The sequence below is a fragment of the Ornithorhynchus anatinus genome, chromosome 19, assembly GCF_004115215.2.
Source record: "Ornithorhynchus anatinus isolate Pmale09 chromosome 19, mOrnAna1.pri.v4, whole genome shotgun sequence".
Lineage (NCBI taxonomy): Eukaryota > Metazoa > Chordata > Mammalia > Monotremata > Ornithorhynchidae > Ornithorhynchus > Ornithorhynchus anatinus.
This window is the reverse complement of record NC_041746.1, coordinates 22,848,116-22,871,515: the sequence shown is the minus strand read 5'-3', so window position 1 is coordinate 22,871,515 and position 23,400 is coordinate 22,848,116. Positions and strand designations below refer to the sequence as shown.

The window sequence follows — 23,400 nt, the reverse complement described above, 5'->3', positions numbered from 1 at the left end:
TGATGTGAATTTGAGTTTGAACAGAGTGTGGACAGAGGGGTAGATCCGGAAAATACTATGGAGAACAACCTGGTGGGAGTTGGTGGGGGAAAAAAAGGAATGGGAGAGTTAAAAGGCAGCAAGGAAGCAAAAATGACACCAAAAGTTTCAGGGAAGGAGAGGGTACTCACGATCACCTCCTCATTCTGCCATTTGAAACTTTCGGTGCTGAAACAGGTGTGGGTGACGGTTTTCTTCTCCGTGCCTTAAATCTTCCCAGGGCATGTGCATCGTCTGCAGTCAGTCCCAGACTCAAAATACGTATCTACACCAGCTGCTGGGCAACGTGGTCCGGCTATATATTGGACGTTTCCTTCCCGCTTCACCTTCCGTCGCCGGTCTCGGCCCGCACCCGGTTCTCTCAGCGTTGGGTAAATCGACCGCCACCCCATCCATCTCAGCTCTCCACAGGACTATTGTACAAATCATAAGGTAAGCCCGGGAGCTCCCAGTGGGCAGGGAATGAGCCTGTTGTGTTGTTATATTATCCTCTCTCAAGCGCTTAGTACTATGCTCTGCCCCCAGTAAGTGCTCAGGAAGTACGGCTGACTGAAGGAAAGAGCCCTTTGGAGCTAGGAAGCTGAGGAAAATGGAATTCTCTTTCCTTTTAGGGAAAACTACCTTCAGTTTAAAGGCTCTTCCCCACCTCCTCGCCTGGCTTCCGTGCTGGCCTTCACTCTTGAATTCTTGTGGAAAACAGATGTGGAGATGAGGGATGTTGAGCTCCTCCTTCCTTCTGTGTTGAAATGTTTGGTGTTGGTCAACGAATCACAGGGTGAGTGTGCTGACTAGTTTTCGCTCTAGGTTGCATCGCGCGCGTGTCTGTCAATCAAGCAGAGTTAGTTATTGAGCGCTCCCTGGGTGCAGAACACTGTACTGGTTGCTTGAGAGAGGGTAATGCAGGAGAGTTGGTAGACAGGCTTCCTGGCCCCAGTGAGCTTACATTCTAGAGGGGAAGCGGCATGGCCTAGTTGATAGGGCAAGGACCTGAGTTCTAATCCCAGCTTTGTCTCACAATAATAATGTTGGTATTTGTTAAGCGCTTACGGTGTGCCAAGCACTGTTCTAAGCACTGGGGTAGATACAGAGTAATCAGGTTGTCCCATGTGGGGCTCACAGTCTTAATCCCCATTTTACAGATGAGGTAACAGGCCCAAAGAAGTGAAGCGACTCACCCAAAGTGACGCGGCTGATAAGTGGCAGGGCAGGGTTTAGAACCCCTGACATGTCTGCTGGGTGACTTTAGGCAGGTCATTTAACTTCTCTGTGCCTTGGTTACCTCATCTGTAAAATGGGGATTAAGACAGTGAGGCCCTCGTGGGACATGGACTGTGTCCGACCCGATCAGCTTGTATTTACCCCAGTGCTTAGAAGACTGCTCGACACAAAGCAAGCGCCTAACCGATACCATTATTATTATTATTCTAGGGGGAGACATACGTGACTAGAAATAAATTACAGATATGCAAACTAGTAGGGCTGACGGGGTTAAACATTAAGGGCTTTTAAAGGGTACAGATCTGAGTGAAACAGGCGAGGGAATAAAGAGAACTTAATCCAGAAAGGCTGCTTGGAAGATATGTCCCTAGTTTCCTCCTATCCAAATGTCTAATGGGTGTTTGCGAGCCAGTAGCTCTGCTGATACAGCAATAGTGACAATATTTATTACACACTTGCAGCTCACTGCCAAGTGTTTTGGTAAATACAAGATCAGTCAGATTCACCCACGTGGAGCATTAAAAAGAAGGAGAATTTTACACCCGAGCAAATGGAGGAACAAAGGTGTTTCAGGGGCATGTCCAAGATGACACAGCAGGCATAGTGGGAGAAGAAGTAGGAAACAGGTCTTGTGAGTCCCAGGCCCCTACCCTTTCCTCTAGGCCCCACGGCCTCCCATTGGCTGGCCCAAACCGGCTTTCTTCCTACTCCAACTCTGGAGATATTTGCAAGCTCTTGTTTTTCCATCCCCTCACAGACCAGCTCCGTGTAATTACCTCCTAAACGCACCTGTTTCTGTTTTTACAACAAACATGCAATCTTTTAGGCAAAAGATTCAACAAATATGAAGTGGGCTTAAAAAAGGGATGTACATTCTGAAGTGACTTTGTGGAAGCTATTTATTCAAGCTGTGACAAAGGCAGAGACCAGCCCCATCCCTTCAAACAAACAAACAAAAAAAGGTTGCACTGTACTGTATAATCCTTCATTTTCAGAAGTGGTACTAGTAACAGCGATCACTGTGATTGTGGGTATGATGGAGAGATTGTTCCGTGGCCAGCTGCCCCTTCCTTATAGCACAGAGGTTGTCATTGCTTTTGCTAAATATTTTTGGCTGCTTCTTAAAGTCTTGGGTTGCCCAAATCAAGTCTGACACTCCCCTTTCCCCCCTCAAAAAAAAAAGCGATCATCAAGGTTTCCTCGACTTGATATCTGAGCAGTGGTGTCCCTGTGGTAACAAAATTTATGCACGATACCATATTCTCTCAATGAATAATGAAGTTCTGCAAACGATAGTTTAGGAACCTTGAAAGTTGGACCCTTTTGAATAGTGTTACGGGCAGATAACCAAAATGTCACCCATAGCCATGGCTCAATAACTTAACCCTGAAGCTGCAGGTGAAAGAGAGAGAGCAGAAGGTAAGCTTGTATCTACCCGAGCACTTGCTGCCTGGCACAAAATAAGAGCTTAAATACCATTTTTTTAAAAAATTTGCTTTTGTTCCATGAAATGAAATGTATTGATGCTCAAATTCTATGTTTGATAAGGTTGCTCTTCCGTTAATCTTACTTCCTAGTTAAAATGTGTTGAACTCGTAAGTGCTCAATAAATACCATTGATTGCTTGATTTGAGGCAAAGAGAACTCCTCAAATTGATGTTGATTTAAGGCTTGCGCTTTTGGTTCTCTGCTCCCTAAAGCCTAACAACAAGTATTAGTAATGACTGAACAGTCTGATTAACTAACGATGAGTAGCATGCCTCACAGTACTTATGTACATATGTGTAATTTGTTTATGTAATTTGTCTCCCCCTCTAGACTGTAAGCTGCTTATGGGAAGGGACTGTCTACCCACTTCATTATATTGTACTCTCCCAAGCGCTTAGTACAGTGCTGTGCACACAGTAAGCACTCAAATCAATACCATTGATTGATTTAAAAACAAAAAAAGCACAAGGAATCCCAAAGCAACAGTATCAATTGTTGATGATTTGCAACCCCTTTGAGCTTAAAACTTCCTCAACACTTCATTCAGTCGTATTTATTGAGTGTTTACTGTGTGCAGACCACTGTACTAAGCGCTTGGAAAGTACAGTTCAGCAACAAGTAGAGAGAAATCCCTTCCCAACAACCAGCTCACAGACTTCCTCCACATCTCCACACTCCCACAACTGTAAAGACACACTGAAAAGAAATCAGTCTCCGTAAAAACTCGGTCCCCAGCAGCGCGGTTCAAACACATTGTGAAATTAATGCTTGTCACTTTACCTCCTAGTTAAGAAGCTGGCCACCGAGATCTTGCACTCCGTAGTAGAAACTAGCCACGTGAGGTCAGGAGGAGAGCCGGCACCTCAGATGACTTCCGTGTTTAGGTAACTGGAAAACGTGCCAACTGGCAAAGAAATCATTGCAAGCTGTTTGACAGCAAGTTTTGTGTTTTGGTTTGGTTTTTGTGGTATTGGGGGGGCGGGTTTGATTTGTTTTTTGGATTTTTTTTAAAAAAACTAGACTAAACATGTTACCACTTATTTGGGGTACTTGTCTTCCTGTATCCTAGTTCCCTGGAAGTAAAGAGTAGGAATAGAAATGAGCCAGAAGCTGGCTTCAAATTTCAGGGGACTTGGCAAGAAGCACTGTGGCCTCGTGAAGGGAGCCTGTGCCTGGGAGTCAGAAGGACCTGGGTTCTAATTTCAGCTCTGCCACGTGTCTGCTGTGTGGCCTTGGGCAAGTCACTTCACTTCTCTGGGCCTCAGTTCTCTCACCTGTAAAATGGAGATTAAGACGGTGAACCCTATGTGGGACAGGGACTGTCTAAATCAATTAGCTTGGATCTGCTTTACTTAGTACAGTGCCTGGCACATAATCAGCGCTTAACTACCATAAAAAAAAACCCAAAGCTTCTGGACATCACTTCAGGTGAAGGGAATCATGACCCCTAGGTTTAAATGTACCATTTTTAGTTTGGGCACTAGCAGAGAAGGGGTGCACAATACAGTCTATAACCTCAGAATTTCTTGATGGATAAAGATCCGTTTGAGAATCTTTCTTGCTTTTCCTGGTCAGTGTATTTCTGAACACTCCCAGCACTTAGAACAGTGCTTGGCACATAGTAAGCACTTAAATACCATCATCCCCCCTTCCCCCATACACAAGCACGCCCATTTCTACTCTGTAAAAGTATCAGAGTTGTGGGTTACCCACTCTTCTCCCCTTGCCTTTTTAGCTTTCCACTTCCCATTCAGCTCAACAGCTGGTGCTTTTTCCCTCCGGCGGGACCCTTAGCTACATTGAAGTAACTCGTGAAGCAGCGTGGCCGAGCGGAAAGAGTCTGGTTTTTCTGTTTTCCCTTTGGAAGAATGTCCGTGATGACCCTTAAACTTTCTAAGATTTGGCGAGTCAGTTACAGACTGCATCTGAGCTCCAGGTTCTGGGATCGCCCTTGGCCTCTGTCCTCTGTCCATCTCCGAGCGCGCTGAGAGTGACCCTTTGTCCCTGTTTCAGGCAGTTCGTCCGGGACTACACTATGATATATGAGCAGCAGGTATACGGCATCCTAGAAGCAGTGGCGGTCCTGGATCAGCAGCTCGTGGTCAGTTTGATCTCCACGATCACTCAGACCCTGAAGGATTCCGAGCACAAGCAAGGCCTCGGCAAAAATATTGCCCAACGGTACGTTCTGTCATTTGGTTGGGTACGGGGCGGGCATGTAAATATCCCCATATTTTACCCGTTATTATTTGTGTGAGCTCATGGTCCGATTTTCAAAATTCAGTAAAATGTATCCACTAGCTATTAAATAAGAATCGAATTTCAAAGACTTCAAAAAAAAAAAAGATCTTAAAATGATAAGGACACAAAAATGCTTCTGTGGTGGGGCCTTAGATTGTTGGGCGTGGGTGGCTAATGGGTTCTAATCCCTGCTGGACCACTTGTCTGCCATGTGACCTTAGGCAAGTCACTTCACTTCTCTGGGCCTCAGTTCCCTCATCTGGAAAATGGAGATTGAGACGGTGAGCCCCACGTGCCTCAAGGACTCTGTCCAACTCCTTTGCTTGTATCCACCCCAGCGCTTAATACTTGCCCGGCCTATAGTAAGCGCTTAACAAAAACCATTATCAATGTGGGATCCCCAGTTCCAACCCCAGTGGACACACACAAAGATTACCCAGTGCAATGAATGGTGGAGTGCTTCATGTTTGCAGAGCCTGGCTCTGGTTTTTCTTCAGCCTCCGTATCTCTTTCCATGCTCTGCCATGTCCCCTATCTATAATTGACTTTAATATCTTCCTCCCCCTGTAGACTGTAACCTCATTTTGGGCAGGGACCGTATCTGCCAACTCTAGTGGATCGCGCTCGCCCTTTAGTGCTCGGCTCCCAGGAAGCACTCAATAAATACCACTGACTGATGTGAAGCTTTTGCTCCAGGAGAATCACTCCCTTCTTGTCACTCAGTCGTATTTATTGAGCACTTACTGTGGCAGAGCACTGTACTAAGAGCTTGGGAGAAGATCACACAACAAGAAACAGCAACAGTCCCTGCCCACAGTGATAGGCGGGTCTAATCTCAGCACTTCCCTGGTTTTCACTGGAGAGCAGAGTCAGAGCTCCCTCCCTAAATCTTTCATTTATCCTGCTCGTTTTTCTCACTCCTTTCTTTTTGGGGTTATATATAGAAAAGCGGCGTGGCTTAGTGGAAAGAGGACAGGCTTGGGAGTCAGAGTTCATGGGTTTGAATCCCGGCTTGGCCACTTGTCATCTCTGTGACTTTGGGCAAGTCACTTAACTACCCTGTGCCTCAGTTACCTCATCTGTAAAATGGGGATTAAGCCTGTGAGCCCCACGTGGGACAACCTGATTACTTTGTATCTACCCCTGTGCTTAGAACAGTGCTTGGCACATAGTAAGCGCTTAACAAGTACCACCATCATCATTGCCTGGAGCAGGTGGAGGTTTTTTTTTGTTGTTGTTGTTTTTTGTTAACAGGTTTTCCTCCTATTTGTTTTTTAACAGAAACACCTACTACAAACTTTTATCCCTCCTTGGAGAACCTGGACAAGATGAGAGGCGGAAACTGGAAAGTGAGGCAGTTCCCCTGACTGGGCTGGAGAACTTGAGCAGGGAATAAGCTCGGTGACACTGACTAAAACAAGACTTCCACACTCACTGTCCAAACTTTCAATCTTTGTGAACTAAATGAACCTAATTTTTGAAATAAATACCCAAAAAGCCTCTGAGGAATTCCTTTCATAACTGCTACGGCCCCAGATGAGTATCCTGAGGAACATGAATGAAAAACAGATGGTTCGTTAGCTACTCGAAAGGTAGGTAAAACTTGTCCTAACTCTGCTCCGCGGCAAATTCGTTTGAAGAGATTTTAGGTAAGCCACGTGAAAGAAAGGTGATTTCCAATTCGAATGAGACCACAGTAGTCATCCTGCTATGCTGAGTACCTTGGTGGGGGAAGTGAGTATTTCGTGCCAAGCAGGGTCGAGCTCAAGACTGAGCTCCAGGGATGTGAGTAATGCTTTTTCTTTCTCAAGTATTCTAACTCTCGTCATTGAAGGCACCCCCCCCCCCACTTCCTTCTTCTGGTTTTTGGGGTCTCCCCTTGCTTTTCTGGTCTAGAAGCAGAGTTTTGTGCTTGGTCGTAACTCGAGGAAACAAACTGGAAATCTGCCCAAAAAACCGCCGACCTTCCTTTGAAGGAAAAATAAATACCGGGGTTAAATGGTGGCTACACATTAAATCCAAAACCTCCTTGTTCATTTTCAAATACCACCTCAAGGAAAACGTTTACAATACACCTCAGCATCCAGTGGCCCTTTTTGATAAAAGGGAATGTTTGAAATATCCAGAGCTTAAGAAGAATCCCCTAAGCTTGCGCAAAGGAACATCCATAGCCTGACAGTACTGTTGGCTGGTAGAAACAGATAATATCTTTTTCCCCCAAATCAGCTATTATTGCTTCAACAAATAGAGTAACTAAAAGCCTCTTTAGGCTCCTTAATACACAGAGCATAGAAGTCCTTTTCATTATAGAAGTGACGGATTGAACTTGCAGTCCAGTGTCTGGTGAGCTTCAGCATCATGGAAGGGGGTGTTCACCCACTTCAAGAGGCCTGCTTCTAAAAGGGTTTGTTGTGGAGCTTTTTTGTTGTTGTTGTTAATCTTTAAGGGAGATTAATGGTACTTTCAAAAATCAAGTCTTGCCATATATAAAATTAGATAACCATTCCCCGGCTAAAGTAACTTCTTTAAAGGAAAGTTTTTGCTTTTAAGAATAGAAGGAACATATCAAATCAAATAATTGTTCGATAAGTGTGCATTTAGTGCTCTCTCCGCAGCCGTTTTATCAGAAGTAACGAGACTCGATATGGAGTCTGCAAAGCTAGTGTTTTCTAAAGAAACAGATGCAGTGGGTCGCCTTCAGTAGAGAATTTAATGAATGCATACGTTTGTATGTGTTCTGAAATGAAAATGGGGGACGAGGGGGAGGGGGAGAGGAGAATGTGTCTACTGAAGTGGACATTTTAGAAAAGTTTGACACTTCTACAGACTCATTTCACAGCTGAAACTCTAAAGTGGGCAGCGGTTGGAAAACCAAAAAACAACAAACCTGTCTGAAAATGTTTTCCCCCTTCTAGAGTCTAGGAATATTAAGACATTAAGTTCTCCTGGCACTCCTCAGGACTTTGATGGTGGGATGTAATGAGCCACCATTAAAAACAAACAGAAGAAAAACTTGTGAAATTCACAATGCAGAGGCAAAGGTGATCGTTTCATGAGTTGTTCAGTAGGTTTGGAAACAAAGCCCCCTGTCTGTGGCATGGTCCATAAAAACCATCATGGGCATGAAACAGCTAAGACCAACAGTAATGGAGAATACGGCCAGCTAGTAAAACTGGGCAACAGAAGTATGGTAGTACCCTGGTGTTTATTTTTCCTTCAAAGGAAGGTTTTTGGGAAGATTTCCAGTTTGTTTCCTTGAGTTATGACTAAGCACAAAACTCTCCTTCTAGACCAGAAGCAGGAAGTTGAGAAGGTGGGGGGGGGGGGGGGGGGGTGGCTTCAATGACAAGAGCTAGAATACTTGAGAAAGAAAAAACATACAGAAGTAAGATAAAAATAACTAACCTGTACTTGTTAAGTGCTTACTCTGTGCCCAGCATCATTCTAAGAGCTGGGGTAGATACCAGGGAAGCAGGTTGGACACAGTCCCTGTCCCGTATGGAGCTCACAGTTTTAATGTCCATCGCCAGATGAGGGAACTGAGGCAGAGAGGAGGGAAGTAACTTGCCCAGGGTCACACAGCAGTCAGGGGCAGAGCCAGCATTAGAACTCAGGTTCTTCTGACTCCCAGGCCCTATCCACTAAGCCACGCTGCTTCTCCTCAGTCAAAGGCATGGACACCGTTGGAGTTTAGGTGAAAACAGGGAACAGTTTGTAGCAGACAGACCAGTACTGCACAGGGCAATCAAGAAAGGAGTACTGTTCCAGTGGGTAGGAGACCTAAACAGAGAGCCAACAAGGAATCCTCTGGAAACACAGGGTTGCTTTTCCCAGTTCTACCAGAGACGGTCTCTTACCCATCAGTTTTGTCCCATGTCGAGGTGAATCGGTAGCCATGTGAAGAGCTTTTGCGGTCCCCAGCCCTAGGGGGCCGCAGCAGTGATTCAGACCCGGTTTTAGGACCTCAGGAATCCCCAAACCTCGATACGTTGCAGCCCCGGTCCTTGGGTCTCGGAGGTAGGTAAGAGCTGGGCCCTTAGAGAACAACTTCCAGTGCAGCAAGCTGACCCACTAAACAAGCTATGAGATAGAAAGAAAACAAATATGTAATGGATCGAGAAGTTCAGTGAAATATGTAATGAAATGCACTTTTCGAAGGCCCAGAAAATCAGTTGTCTTTTAGCCAAAACCAGTCCTGTAAAATAATAGAAATGGAAAGAATAAATTTTAAGCTTAGGATATAAATGTGGTGAAAAGGCAGGACTTTTAGACTTCCAAATTAAAGTTGACACTAATTTGAATTAATCTCTACAAATTAAAAAAATTCTTATTTAACAATACTTTTTTGGGTTTTTTTAAATGGTATTTGTTCGACGTTATGCTAAGGGCTGGGATAGATACAAGCCAATCAAATTGAACACAGTCCCTGTCCCATCTGCAGCTTCCAGGCTAAGTTGGAGGGAGGAAGACTGAATCGCCATTTTACAAAAGCACAGAGAAGTGAAGTGATTTGCACGAGGTCATACAACAGATAAGTGGTGGAGCTGGGATTAGAACCCAGGTCCTTCTGACTTCCAGGCCCATGCTTTTTCCACTGGGCAATGCTCCTTCCCCTATGTTGACATCCATCTCCAGTCTGTCAGCTTTGTGTCGACTGAAGAATCATCTAATTAAATTCTAAGCTTAAAAACTGTATAGTAACCATATCCCTCCCACTTCCACCTTTTTATACTCTAGTTTTCAGTGCTTAGCAATGGACCCTCCCCATTAAGCCTCTAAGAGCCCGTTTCACAGTAGACAGGACTAATCTCAAACCATGATCTCGGGCAACCCTCTGTGGAACTTAGTGACTCTTATGTTTCTAGAGGCTAAAGAACAAGTCTAAAAAATAAAACTGGTTAAAGTTTTTTTTATTTTTTAAACCCATTAAAAAAAAAAACAACCTCTCCCGACAAGAGAGGGACAGACGTGCCAAAGAAAGAAACCCATGGGGCCGGTCGAAAACCAACCTGGGTTAAAGAAACAAGCCAAGTAAGCATTTTTTTTCCAAGGACTGGGTCTGTCCAGAGCTGAACCTTGATGGGAATTAATATGCTCAGTTTGGGGCTATAGGAGGTGGGATAATAATAATTACGGTATTTGTTAAAGCACTTACTGGGTGCCACGCACCGTTCTAAGCACTGGGATGAACACAAGCAAATCGGGTGGGATACAGTCCCTTCCCCACGTAGGGCTCACAATCTTAATCCCCATTTTACAGATGAGGTAACTGAAGCCCAGAGAAGTGAAGTGATCCCCAAAGCCACACAGCAGACAAGTGGTAGAGCCCAAACTAGAACCGAGGGCCTTCTGCCTTCCAGATCTGTGCTCTATCCACTGGGCCATGTTGCAAATCACAGATATAAAAAAGCATCCTAATTTCCAGAATGAAAAAGTTGTGACTGAAAAAAGACAATTCTAAGTGAGCTTTGTCAAAACTCTCTCACTATAAAACACTAAAAAAAAATCCTTACCTTCAGAATGCTGGTCACATACAGTGTAGTTGATATTTATTTAGTCTTTCCTCTGGGCCCAGCGCTCAGGAAATGGACTTGTCCCAGTTCAAGATCTGAAATCAAAGCACATGCGATTGGAGCAGGGAATAATGGCCAAAACATTTCTTGCTAATTGTCCAACTAACCATCAAAATAATTTTTTATCCCTATGGGATAAGTTGTGAGGGAAATATAAAACACACTTTTCTTTTGGGGTGTGTGTTTCCTGGAGTTGTGGCACAGATTCCCTGGATAAAATGAAGGCTGAGGTGACCTTTCCTTGTGGGGTGTCTGCAGAATTGTTCCTAGTTGCTGTTCTCACATTCAAAAAAAAAGGAAAACCAGATTCCTTCATCCGTGATCTCCTTATTAGAAGAATTCAAAGTACTGGTTTGGGAAATAGCAGAATGAATTTGACCCAGTTGAATGATATTTGGCTTTAAAGCAAAGGCCATAATGCTGAAGCTCTTTTTCAAAAGTTATTTCTTTCAGACTTCTGATGATTTACACAAAGGCCTCGTATTTTCACCTTACCCCACTGCCTAATTTTGAAATGAAATAAGCATCTAATAGATTGTAATAATACTAAAACAGAAATTAAGGGAAACGTATGTTTTGTCATAAGTACAAATAATCGGAAGTGATAATAATTGTGGTTTTTGTTAAGCGCTTACTATGTGCCAAGCACTATAATAAGAGCTGGGGAAGATGTAAGATAATTGTGTCCCACATTGGGCTCACAGTTTAAGTAGGAGGGAGAATAGGGATTGAATCCCCCTTTTTTTTAAAAAAAAAAAAAAAAAACAGATGAGGGAACTGAGGCCCAGAGAAGTTAAGTAATTTATTTAAGGTCACACAGCAGATAAGTGGCAGGGCCAGATTTGGAACCCTGATCCTCTGACTCCCAGGCCCTGAATCTTTCCACTAGGCCACGCTGCTTCTCACAGCAAGTTACGTTATGCCCGATTGTGCTCAATTACAATTTCAATTTCTGGTCATTTGACTGCTTTCAAGTCAAATCTGTTCTAGTGTACTCTTCCCAAGCTCTTAGCACCCAGTAAGCACTCAATTAACATGACTGATTGATTGAATATCTCCTACCGGCAGTTCTGGAGGGAAGAAGGGATGGGCAGGTCCTTTATGCCATGGAGAAACAGAGCCAACCCCAGGCTTCCAGAAGTGTTTCCTCCCGATTCTTTACCTCTTAAATCAAACGGAATGTGTTAAATCAGAGACAAGCCTAGACTGTTCTGGGCACACACTATTAAATGAATCTGGGTGAAACACTTGAGTCCTGAAGTTTAATGGGTGTTGTTTTTTTTTAACCCTTCTATTCATGGACAACCATAGGCATGAAATAAATGGCAAATTCACCTGGGGTATGAAGTCATCCTTGCCCGAGGCCAGACAAATGGTGGCGGCAGAAACGCCTGTAATACAAAAGCCCGCCCGCACAGTAAGTCATGAATTGTCACTGTGCACAACGTTTGAGAAGTCTCACTTACACAACTAATGGGTGGGTAGAGAGTCTGTAACCTTATGCTGGGTGAGCGTGGGGAAAAGTGGCGGGAAATTTGGAAAAAACTGCCCTTGTTGCTGTTTATCTGACCCGAAGACGAACCGACAGTCCCGACAGACGGAATCTCGGCCAGCAGCTCGCCCTCTTTCCGAACGACAGACCCCGGGATCCAGGCTGGTTTCCCTCCTGCCCCCGCTTGACCACGTAATTTACTGTGCATCGGGATTGTCAGATGGGGCCGATTCTGGGATGAGGCATTGGCAGAGACTGGGGCTCGTGAAACGGGGCTGGCAGCAAGCAGGCTGCTAGGCCACCGGATGCGAAAGGAAGAGTCGGACCGTAGAACACCTCTTCTGTGCCTTCTCGGCTAACGAACGGGATCTCGAAGGAAGAACAAGTCATTTCTTCATATTCATGGCAGTCCTCCCCTCTAGACCTTACGGTCTAGGTCAGTAAGGTCCAGAAGGGAGGGCAGGAAACGTGTCTGCTAATTTTGTTCTGGCAAACTCTCTTAAGTGCTTAACACAGTGCTCTGCACACAGTAAGTGCTTAATGAATACCACTGATTGATCACTCTCTTAAGGGATTAAATAAATAAATGGTGGCATTTGTTAAGCGCTTACTATGTGCAAAGCACTGTTCTAAGCGCTGGGGGATAGAAGGTGATCAGGTTGTCCCACGTGGGGCTCACAGTTTTAATCCCCATTTTACAGATGAGGGACCTGAGGCACAGAGAAGTTAAGTGACTTGCCCAAAGTCACACAGCTGGCAAGCGGCGGAGCCGGGATTCGAACCCATGAACTCTGACTCCCAAGCCCGGGCTCTTTCCACTGTACCACGCTGCTTCTCTGCACACAGCAAGTGTGCAGCAGCACACAGCAAGTGCTCAATAAATATTCCTGATAGATTACTCTCCCAAGCAATTAGTACAGTGCTCAGCACACAGTAAACACTCAAATACCACTGATGGATTACTCTCCCAAGCGATTAGTACAGTGCTCTGCACACAGCAAGTGCTCAGTAAATACCACTGACTGATTTCAACGTGTCTACAGTTGTGTCTATCAACTCTTGTATTATACTCCCAAGTGTTAAGTACGGTGCTTTGCACACAGTATGTGCCCAATAAATAATATGGATTATTTTTTTTGATAATATTTCTTAAGTGTTTACTATGTGCCAGTCACTGTACTCAGGGCTGTGGGATGTACAAAGATAATCGCGTTGGACACAGTCCCTGTCCCACATAGAGCTCACAGTCTTAATCCCCATTTTACAGATGAGGTAACTGAGGCCCACAGGAGTTAAGTGACTTGCCCATGGTCACGCAGCAGACAAGTGACGGAGTCAGGATTAGAACCCAAATCCCCTAACTCCCTGAAATAAAACAAATAATCCCCAAGTGGCCCTTGGGATCGATGTTGCATTTAGAGTAAGTGCGTAACAAAGACAATGATAATACAAGCATTTCAATAAGCACCGGGAGAGACTACACAGTTGGGAATTAGATAAATCCCTATCTGGCTGCGTTTTAGACGGGTAGGAGAGAGAGAGAGCAAGAGCGAGAAAGGGTGTGGGGTGTGTGTTAAGGATACCATTTCATAATAGTAATGTTGGTGTTTGTTAAGCGCTTACTATGTGCCGAGCACTGTTCTAAGCGCTGGGGTAGACACGAGAATCAGGTTGTCCCACGTGGGACTCACAGTCTTAATCCCCATTTTACAGATGAGGGAACTGAGGTGCCGAGAAGTTAAGTGACTTGCCCAAAGTCACACGGCCGACACGTGGCCGAGCCAGGATTCGAACCCGTGACCTCTGCCTCCAAAGCCCGTGCTCTTTCCACTGAGCCACGTTCTTGCTCTACTAGCAGGCTGGGATGACATCGATTCATTTCCTTTTCTCTTTCAGAGGGTCCAGTTGGTTTCCCTTCAAGCCTTAGAGCAATACTTAAACCAAGTCAGCATAGAAATGCTACCAGTGACTAGAAGAAACAACATAATCCCTCTAGACTGGAAGCCAGTTGTGGCCCGGGATCGCGACTCCCAACTCTGTTATACTGTACTCTCCGAAGCGCTTAATCCGTAGAGTAAGTGCTCAATACCATTGATTGACTGATTAACCCACAAGCCCACATTTATCTGATCGATCTTCTGATTCATGAAACGGAGTTCTCCGCCGTGCGTGTTCCGACGGAGAGGAGTTTGCCCCCAAAGTCACTGAAGTTCTGCACTGGGAAAAGAGGTGACGCGCACGTCTTTGAAGCGATGAAGTTCCCCGACCTCTGAGATTTTGCTAGAGCCGCCGCTCCTTCCCTGGAGAGGAAGACACACGAATCCAGCTGACAAGCCAAAAGCCTGGCTAATTGAGTTGAGGGTCTCGATGGGGAAGAGGAGGAGCTGGAGGGGAGGGGGATAGATTCCTTAGAGTCTACAACACAATCCAAACAGAATCGCAAACTACAAGTTGGGTTTTCCATCACCGCTCTTTCCATCAGGGTTCCTTTTTCTCTGGCCGCGTAGTCACTGAATCACTCCATGTCATAATTCAAACTAAGCTGTCACCCGCCTGGTATCCTTGTACTTTCAGAAGCTGACAGGTAGCGCTGATCCGCTCTGAATGACAAGTGACAGTCAGTGAGCTGAGCTCGACTAAATTTTTCAGGAACTTGCTTCCTTTCCCCTGTCAGATAGTAGATAGTCATTTCAATTAATTACACCGAGTCGGGCTCTTGGTATCCATCAGCCTTGAGGCTCAAACATATCTGCTGTGCTGTGCTTTCCCCGTTTAACTGATCTGCATTTTGCCAAACTTTCTTACCGCCCGGGGTGGCTGAGAGTGAACTCCATGTGGGACAGGGACTGTGGCCAACCCGATTAGCTTGTATTTACCCCAGTGGTTGTACAAGAGTTTGGCACAGATTACGTGCAATACAAGTTCCATTAAAAAAAAAAAAAAAAAGGCTAATGGGCAGAAATTGAATTTAGTCAGATCACTACCCATCTGAAATCTTTTTCAATTAAGACCAAAAAAACCCAGACTTTTGCTTCTCTCTCTTCTCAGCCTTCTGGGAAACTTTTCACCATAGGGAGCAGAAGCACCTGGACAAGTAATAATAATACTTATCATTATTGTATTTGTAAAGCATTTATTAGATACCAAGCACTGTTCTAAGAGCCGGGGAAGATACAAGGTAATCAGGTTAGCCACAATCCCTGTCCCACATGGGGCTCACAGCCTTAATCCCCATTATACAGACAAGGTAACTGAGGCACAGAAAAGTGAAGAGACTTCACCAAGGTCCTACAGCAGATTGGTGACAGAGCCGGGATTAGAACCCACACTTTCTAATTCCCGGGTCCATGCTTTTTCCACTTAAGCCACCGCTTTTCCTTTTCACAGTTCAAATTTGCCAAAAGACGATCCAGATTTTTGTTTCAATGGGCCATTGGTGACTTTGAAGAGGAAAGCGGTGATTTTTTGCCCTGAGCTAACCCAGGAGTAGTGATAGTATTTATTAAGCATCTACTGTGGGCAAAGCCCCGTAAGAAGTACTGAGGAAAAGAATAGACAATTACACCTCGTCCCTGGCTCACAATCTTAAGAACAAGGAGGGGAGGGGGTTTGGTCTCGGCCACATACGATCAAAAGCAGAAGAGGAGCAGCGTGGCCTAGTGCAAAGAGCCTGGGCCTGGAAGACAGAAGGACCTGGCTTCTAATCCCGGCTCTGTCGCTTGTCTGCTGGGTGATCTTGGCCAAATCTTGTCACTCCCCTGGGCCTCAGTTCCCTCATCTGTAAAATGAGGATTAAGACTATGAGCCCCAAGTGGGACAGGGACTGTGAACAACCTGATTAGCTTGTACCTACTCCAGGGCTTAGTACAGTGACTGGAACACAGTAGTCGCTTAACAAATGCCATTAAAAAAAATGAAAATATACACAAACACGAAAGACGGGAGATTGAGTTCATTTGGTCCTACCGATTTAAAAGCAGAGCGCTGTTTTTCCCCCGCTAGCTGCTGCCGCCACGGGATTACCAGGGAACAGAAGGACCACTCTTGGGTCTGCTGTATGACCCTGGGCGAGTCACTTCACTTCTCCGTCCTTCAGTTACCTCATCTGTAAAATGGGAATTGAGACTCTAAGCCCCAAGTGCGCCCAATCTGATTTGCTCGTATCCACCCCGGCGCTCAGTACAGTACGGTGTTAAGCACGCAGGTGCTTAACAAACACCATAATTATAATTATTATTGTTAAGTAAGCCAGACTGTCAGAATTCCAGCACATAGGCTTTAAAAACCGTGGGTTCGAGTTTGGGTAAAAGCATCCAGAGGACTCCCCGGGCCAGCCGAGACTGCATATGTTAAGCGGCTGTAACGAATTTAATCCACGAGGAGGGAAAAGGGGTGAGTTGGCATTCGTCCTGGCCAAACGCCCCTGCTAACTGGCAAAAGGAAGGCATCTGCATGGAGGCTTCGCCAATTTGGCACCACGCGGGATGGCCGAAAGGAAATGATGTTAAACGGGGGCTGGTCGCGGGGATCTGGAAAGCCAAACTAATCACTTGCACACTTCCGCAGCTGCTCGCTTGGACCGGAGTCAACATTTTGCTCAAAGAATTGTGGCAGCTACACCGCCGTGTAAACAATGGCACACAGATGCCCGTCCAACTTTTGGAAGCAAATATCCATCACTACTAGATGTTTACCAAAAGCCTTTCGGCTAAAATGTCAGCGCTCCCATTTCCCCAACACACTCCTTCTGAGGCCTGCAGGTCGTCACACCTGTGGCACCCTGAAGAAGGCACTCCGTGATGGCCCAGGGCAGTCTCAGCTCCAGGCTCGGACGTCCGCGGCACCCCAAATCCAAAGATCCGCCCTGCCGTGGCCCCGGAATCCTAAACTTCGAACGATGTCCCACCCGGTCAGCGGAAGTACGTCCAGGCCCCGGGAGGTAGAAGGCCCTGCGTTCTAATTCCCGCTCCACCATCTGTCTGCTGTGCGACCTGGGGCAAATCACTTCATTTCTCTGAGCCTCAGTTACCTCATCTGGAAAATGGGGATGAAGGCTGTGAGCCCTCTGTGCGACAGAGACTACGTCCAACCCGGTTACCTTGAATCTACCCCTGCGCTTAGTATAGTGCCTGGCACTTATAAGCATTTAACAAATACCACGGTTATTGTTATCATCATCATCCTCTGTAGATAGTAGGTGCTCAATAAATACGACTGAATGAATGAACACGAGGAAGTCACTTCATTTCTCTCCATGTCCTGTTCTCTTTTTCCCTTAGACTGAGAGCCCTCTGTGGCTCAGGTACTAAGCTTTTAATATACACAGTGTTTTGCGAGGAGAGATCGAGTTAGCAATCTATCCGCTACTTAATGCCAGCAAGATGAAGATATTGTTATTCTTATGCTGACCCACCATGGTGACAAAAACACAGGTTCTTTTTAAATCGGAGTCTTCAAATCAAATCTTTTCTAATCTTTTCCAGTCAAATCTTCCTAAACAGAGAAGTAGCGTGGCCTAGAGGATAGAGCACGGGCCTGGGAGTCAGAAGGACTTGGGTTTTAATATCAACTTCGCCACTTGCCTGCTGTGTGACCCTGGACAAGTCACTTCACTCCTCTGGCCTTCAGTTCTCTCATCGGTAAAATGGGGATGAAGACCGGGAGCCTCAAGTGGAACATGGACAGAGTCCAACCTGACTAGCTTCTATCTACTCCAGCACTTATGACTGTGCCTGGCACATAGTAAGCGCTTAAATACCGTTAAAAAAATAGAATAGCATCACACTCTTCCCCCAAGGCCATGGTCGCAGAGCCTTTTTATTCCTGAGCTGACCAAAGACTGGAGAGAATCAGATGTGTCCACTCAATCCCACCAGTGTCCCTAATCTGGGGTCGGGCATCCACCGGGTCACTCCTGGGTCTCTGAGGGGATTAAAGAGGCACTGGGATGGGGCAGTGGGAGGGGGCTTCAAAATAATGGGGAAATAGAGGAACGGATCCTGGGCCGCTTAATCGTTCACACATCTGTTGCACGAACGATGTAATTAATGCAAAGGCCTTGGTCCTTTTCCAAGTGAGCCTCCTAGCTTCTCCTGAAGGTCTCATAACATATAGGAAGAAGGGGTTGGGGGCTCTGTGTGTGTTCTTGAGAAGCAGCGTGGCTCAGTGGAAAGAGCCCGGGCTTGGGAGTCAGAGATCATGGGTTCGAATCCCGGCTCGGCCACTTGTCAGCCGTGTGACTTTGGGCAAGTCACTTCACTTCTCTGTGCCTCAGTGACCTCATCTGTAAAATGGGGATGAAGACTGTGAGCCCCTCGTGGGACAACCTGATTCCCTTGGGTTTACCCTAGCGCTTAGAACAGTGCTCGGCACATAGTAAGCGCTTAACAAATACCAACGTTATGATTCTTGTGTAGGAAGAAAGGTGTGTCTAGTTCATAACGGTAGTGAACTCCACCTGCCACGACCGATTCAGCTCCTACGTATGTCTTTATTCCTAAGGTAAACGATAAGCCCTTGATACTTGCATTCTATCATCATCGTCGTCGTTACTGTGTATAGAGGGAGCAGAGCGCATAGCTCTTGCCCGCATCAATGCCCCAGGAACACACACATTTTCGGCTCAGGGGAGTCCTGCCAGAGCCGAGTTCAGGAACGGAAAAGCGACCCGACCAATCGGCGCTTACGTTCTCGTGGAGCTGTTCTCCACCAAAAGTGGCGAGGGATTGCCACCTCGCCAGGCTCTGGGAAAACGCTGTCCCAAGAGAGATGCGGGCACTGGGAGGGAGACCTTAGGCACTGTAATAATAATGTTGGTATTTGTTAAGCGCTCGCTACGTGCGGAGCACTGTTCTAAGCGCTGGGGGAGATACAAGGCTGTCCCACTTGAGGCTGTACTAAGCGCTGGGAGGGGGATACGAGCAAATCGGGTTGGACACAGTCCCTGAACCACACGGGGCTCACAGTCTCGATCCCCGTTTTTCAGATGAGGTAACCGAGGCCCAGAGAAGTGATGCGACTTGCCCAAGGTCACACAGCTGACAAGTGGCAGAGCCGGGAACAGAACCCCTGAGCTTCTGTCTCCCGGGCCCGTGCTCGATCCACCATGCCTGCTGAACCCAGGCCGCGGGGGAGACGCACAGCCCCGTTCCTGGCCCTTTTGGGGGGACTGAGGTTCGGGTGGCTGTCAACGCCCTGTGCGCTTCGACAGCGGACCCAGGGAACCAAAAATCCATCTGAGGTTTTGCAACGGAGCCGTTCGTCCTGAGCAGGTTCCGGCAGCCCAGAAGCCAAACCCGGCGGACGGCTGCCGACCTCAATGGAGGGGGAAGAAAGCCAGGTCTGTGGCTGGAAATTCAGCGAGTTTAGCTCAGGATAGGGTGGAAGGGGCTGGGGTTGGTTCACTATTGAAATGTTCATGCGTTGGGCTCTTTTTTTTCTCTTAAGAGTACCTACCTGTTAAGCACTTACCGGGTGTCAGGCACTGTAATGAATGAATTAATAATGTTGGTATTGGTTAAGCGCTTACTCTGTGCGGAGCACTGTTCTAAGCGCTGGGGGAGATACAGGGTGATCAGTTTGTCCCACGTGGGGCTCACAGTCTTCATCCCCATTTTACGGTTGAGGGAACTGAGTCCCAGAGAAGTGAAGCGACTTGCCCACAGTCACACAGCTGACAAGTGGCAGAGCTGGGATTCGAACCCATGACTTCTGGCTCCCAAGCCCGGGCTCTTTCCACTGAGCCACGCTGCTTCTACATATGAATGCTGGGATACATATAAAGTTATTCAGGTTGTCCACAGTCCACGTTCCACGTGGGGCTCACAGTCTTAATCCCCATTTTACCATAATTAGCACAATGAATTTCCAGCTTCAAGGTGAATATTGAACGACACTGTCGCATGCACAGTTCTAAATCCCAACTCAAAATCATTCAATCATATTTGAGCGCTTATTCTGTGCACAGCATCGTACTAAGCACTTGGGAGAGTACACTACAACAGTAAATGGACACATTCCCTGCCCACACAAGCTTAAAGTCTAGAGAGGGGAAGACAGACGTTAATATAAATAAAATAGAGATATGTAACTAAGAGCTGTGGGGCTGGGTTCCGGGGGGATGAACAAAGAGAGCTAATCGGGACGACGCAGAAGGGAGAGAGAGAGAAGAGGAAAGGGAGGCTTAGTCAGGGAAGGCCTCTTGGAGGAGATGGGCCCTTAGTAAGGTTTTGAATTCGGGGGAGTGTAATTGTCCGTGTAATCACTGGCCAGCGCCGGTTCTCTGGATCGATAATTTTCCCATCTGAATGATTTAGGGCTACAGTATTCTATCCCAGTAACTGCCACTGTACAAACAAACCAACTGCCCTGCTCTGAACAGCTCTCGGCGGAATTCCAAACATCTCTGGTGGTCCACGCTCGCGCCATTATGGCTTGGAGTCATGTCAACCCAAGAGGAGCTAATTAGGCAGAAAAACGGGGCAGGTCAACGAGGTAGGTGAATCAGGGAAATCGGTAGAGGAAAAGAGCTCCTCTAAGCCAGTCGTTCTCCCATCGCACATCCAGTAAACGATCCGAATCTCATTCGAACTGACCTTGAGCCCGATGCCCCCACTGACAAGGATTCTTCCCGGCTCAGGCGCGGCTCGGTGGAAAGAGCCCGGGCTTGGGAGTCAGAGGTCACGGGTTCGAATCCCGGCTCTGCCATTTGTCAGCTGGGTGACTTTGGGCAAGTCCCTTCACTTCTCTGTGCCTCGGGGACCTCATCTGTAAAATGGGGATTAAGACTGTGTGCCTCACGTGAGACGAACTGATTACCCTGTAAATCTACCCCAGCACTTAGAACAGTGCTCTGCACATAGTAAGCGCTTAACAAATACCAAAATTATTATTATTATTAATAGCCCGCTAAGCACTCCGGGATCATTTAGCGAATCACTGCCCATACCGTGCGGTCACCACAGATGCCGGAAAGTCTGAGCGTTCCTGCTCCTCCCAAATGGCACCTCCAAAAAGCCACCTGAGCCTCAGAGAACGGGGTCCATTGGTTATATTAACAACCGGAGATCAGATCTGCATTCTCAGTTTCAGCCTCCCTCTCCCTACTATGTGCCAGGCACTGTTCTAAGTTCTGGGATAGATAAAAGCTAATTCATGTATTCATTCGTTTATTCATTCTTATTACTGAGCACTCACTGTGTGCAAAGCACTGTACTAAGTGCTTGGAAGAGTCCAACACGACAACAGACACATTCCCTGCCCACAACGAGCTCAGAGCTAATCGGATTGGATTCAGTCCCTGTCCCACAGTTTAAATCCCCATTTTGCAGAGGAGGGACCTGAGGCCCAGAGAAATGAAGTGAGGTCCAAAGTCACAGAGTGGACCAGTGGCGGAGGCAGGACTAGAACCCAGGTCCTTCTGACTCCCAGGCCTGTGCTCTATCCACTAGGCCATACTACTTCTCTCCAGTGTCAATGGGAGCTTGATCTCTTGGAGATCCACAGAGAGAGAGAGAGAGAGAGAGAGAGAGAGAGGGAGAGAAGGGAGCTCACCCTGCCAATTTTCACTACATATTTCTTTGTCATAGTTCCTTAACAGAGGGAACTATCAATCTCATTTAAGAAATTCAAGATCAAACTATCTGTTGTTTCCCAGAAATTCAAGACGTGTATGGAACCACATAGCTTGATCATGTGCTACATTTATTAGTGAAAGAGATTACGTCGGCAATCTCTTCTTGCTTTCTGTCACTCATTCAAATTATCATAACTGTTTTTCCAAAGCCTAATGACACAAAATGCATCCCAGAATTCCTCCACCTAAGAGAGAGATTTTCAGTGTAAAAGCGCAGTCGTTTCTGACACTTCGGACTTGGGCCAGATCAACTAGTCTGCAAAGTGTGCTTAACTGGTAAGGGCTAGGTCAGGTTTTAGAGTATCGGGATCATTTCCAAATCATCTTTGAAATGGGTACAACATTCATTCAGCTCCCATTTCTAAAATGAGTTTGCGTGAATACTACTGAAAACCGTCTGCTGATCTCACAGTTTACACATGTTGACAATATTGTGCTGATAGTTATGGATTGGCCCAAGGTCACACAGCCGACAAGGGACCGAGCTGGGATTAGAACCCAGGTCCTCTGACTCCTAGGCCCGTGCTCCTTCTCACGCTTCATCTACATGCATCTAAATGCATCGGCAGCACTGCTGTTTTCTAATCTTTTTTGAGGGTTTCCTTTATGGACATATTTTCATTCCTAGGATAATGGCTAGATATGGGGATCACAGGTATCTTGCTGGAAAAAGATCCGAGTTGGCTATTTGACTATTCTAAAATGTAAGCTATGGGAAGTGCATTAAAAACAGGATGGAGTAAGAGAACTCTTCTCATCAAGTTCCTCTGGCCTGTAAACTCCTGGTTGGCAGGGAATGTGTCTGCCAACTCTGTCGTACTGTACTTTCTCCCAAGCTCTTAGTACAGTGCTCTCCACACAGTAAGCACTTAATAAATACCACTAGTGATGATGCTGATGAAGTCCCACCTATAAAGGGCCTTAAGTGAGAAGCGGTGTGGCTCAGTGGAAAGAGCACGGGCCTGGGAGCCAGAGGATAAAAGGAGAGTGAGGCCTTCTTTCGGTCTTTCTGAAATGCCATGACAGGTGGATGGCAGGAGTGTGGTGAGGACCAGAGTGTCTTTTGAAAAAAAAACCAGAATTCTTCCAGACCCTGTAAGGTCATTCTGAAGTAGAAATCCAAACTTCTCAATCTCTTAAACCACCTCTGTGCTTGAGTTGCCAGTGTCTCCCTGGGGATAATTCCCAGCAGGTAGACATGGAGGTGGTTCTGAATCAAGATGATTACTACTAATGAGATGCAGCATGGCCTAGTACAGCCCGGACCTGGGACTCATAAGGATCTGGGTTCTAATCCCAGCTCCGCCATGTATCTGCTGTGTGACCATGGGTAAGTGATTTTACTTCTCTGTGCCTCAGTTACCTCATCTGTAGAATGAGGATGAAGACTCTCAGTCCCGTGTGGGACAGGGACGGCATCCAACCTGATTACCTCGTATCTACCCCCGGGTTTAGGACAGCGCTTGGCATATAGTAAATGTTTACCAAATACCACAAGTATTATCATTATGTGCCATGCTCTACCTCAGTGGTTTCGATTCCTTCTGTCCTACCTTTCTTCTTAGCGTGGGTCACACTTCTCCATATTTTACAGGGGAGTCGAGGCGCAGGACGAGAGTCAAAATTGGGTGTCTCGGCTGTGAGTTATCGCGAGGCTTAATGGAAAGAGCTCGGGCTTGGGAGTCAGAGGTCATGGATTCTAATCCCGGTTCTGC

General features: G+C 46.4%; 1 protein-coding gene and 1 long non-coding RNA gene across 4 annotated transcripts in view; one reads left to right on the top strand and one right to left on the bottom strand.

Annotated features, from left to right (window-relative positions):
* Nucleotides 1-6,486, top strand: part of MMS22L (MMS22 like, DNA repair protein) — a 65,506-nt gene extending 59,020 nt beyond the window's left edge. For 2 of the 3 annotated variants that reach the window (XM_029047165.2, XM_029047164.2), the window contains 5 exons: nucleotides 260-471; nucleotides 651-814; nucleotides 3,533-3,629; nucleotides 4,759-4,926; nucleotides 6,268-6,486. In XM_029047165.2, the coding sequence (XP_028902998.1) occupies nucleotides 260-471; nucleotides 651-814; nucleotides 3,533-3,629; nucleotides 4,759-4,926; nucleotides 6,268-6,382 (756 nt within the window). In that variant the 3' untranslated portion in view covers nucleotides 6,383-6,486. Of the gene's footprint in view, nucleotides 1-259; nucleotides 472-650; nucleotides 815-3,532; nucleotides 3,630-4,758; nucleotides 4,927-6,267 lie in introns of those variants that run through there. The other variant, XM_039914774.1, reaches the window with a different exon arrangement.
* On the bottom strand, nucleotides 3,561-11,714 carry LOC114805665. The gene is made up of 4 exons (XR_003753669.1): nucleotides 11,622-11,714; nucleotides 10,500-10,594; nucleotides 8,844-9,066; nucleotides 3,561-3,649 (listed from the first exon to the last, which is right to left on the bottom strand). It is a non-coding gene; the product is annotated as an uncharacterized LOC114805665 (long non-coding RNA).
* Nucleotides 11,715-23,400: the final 11,686 nt, after the last annotated feature.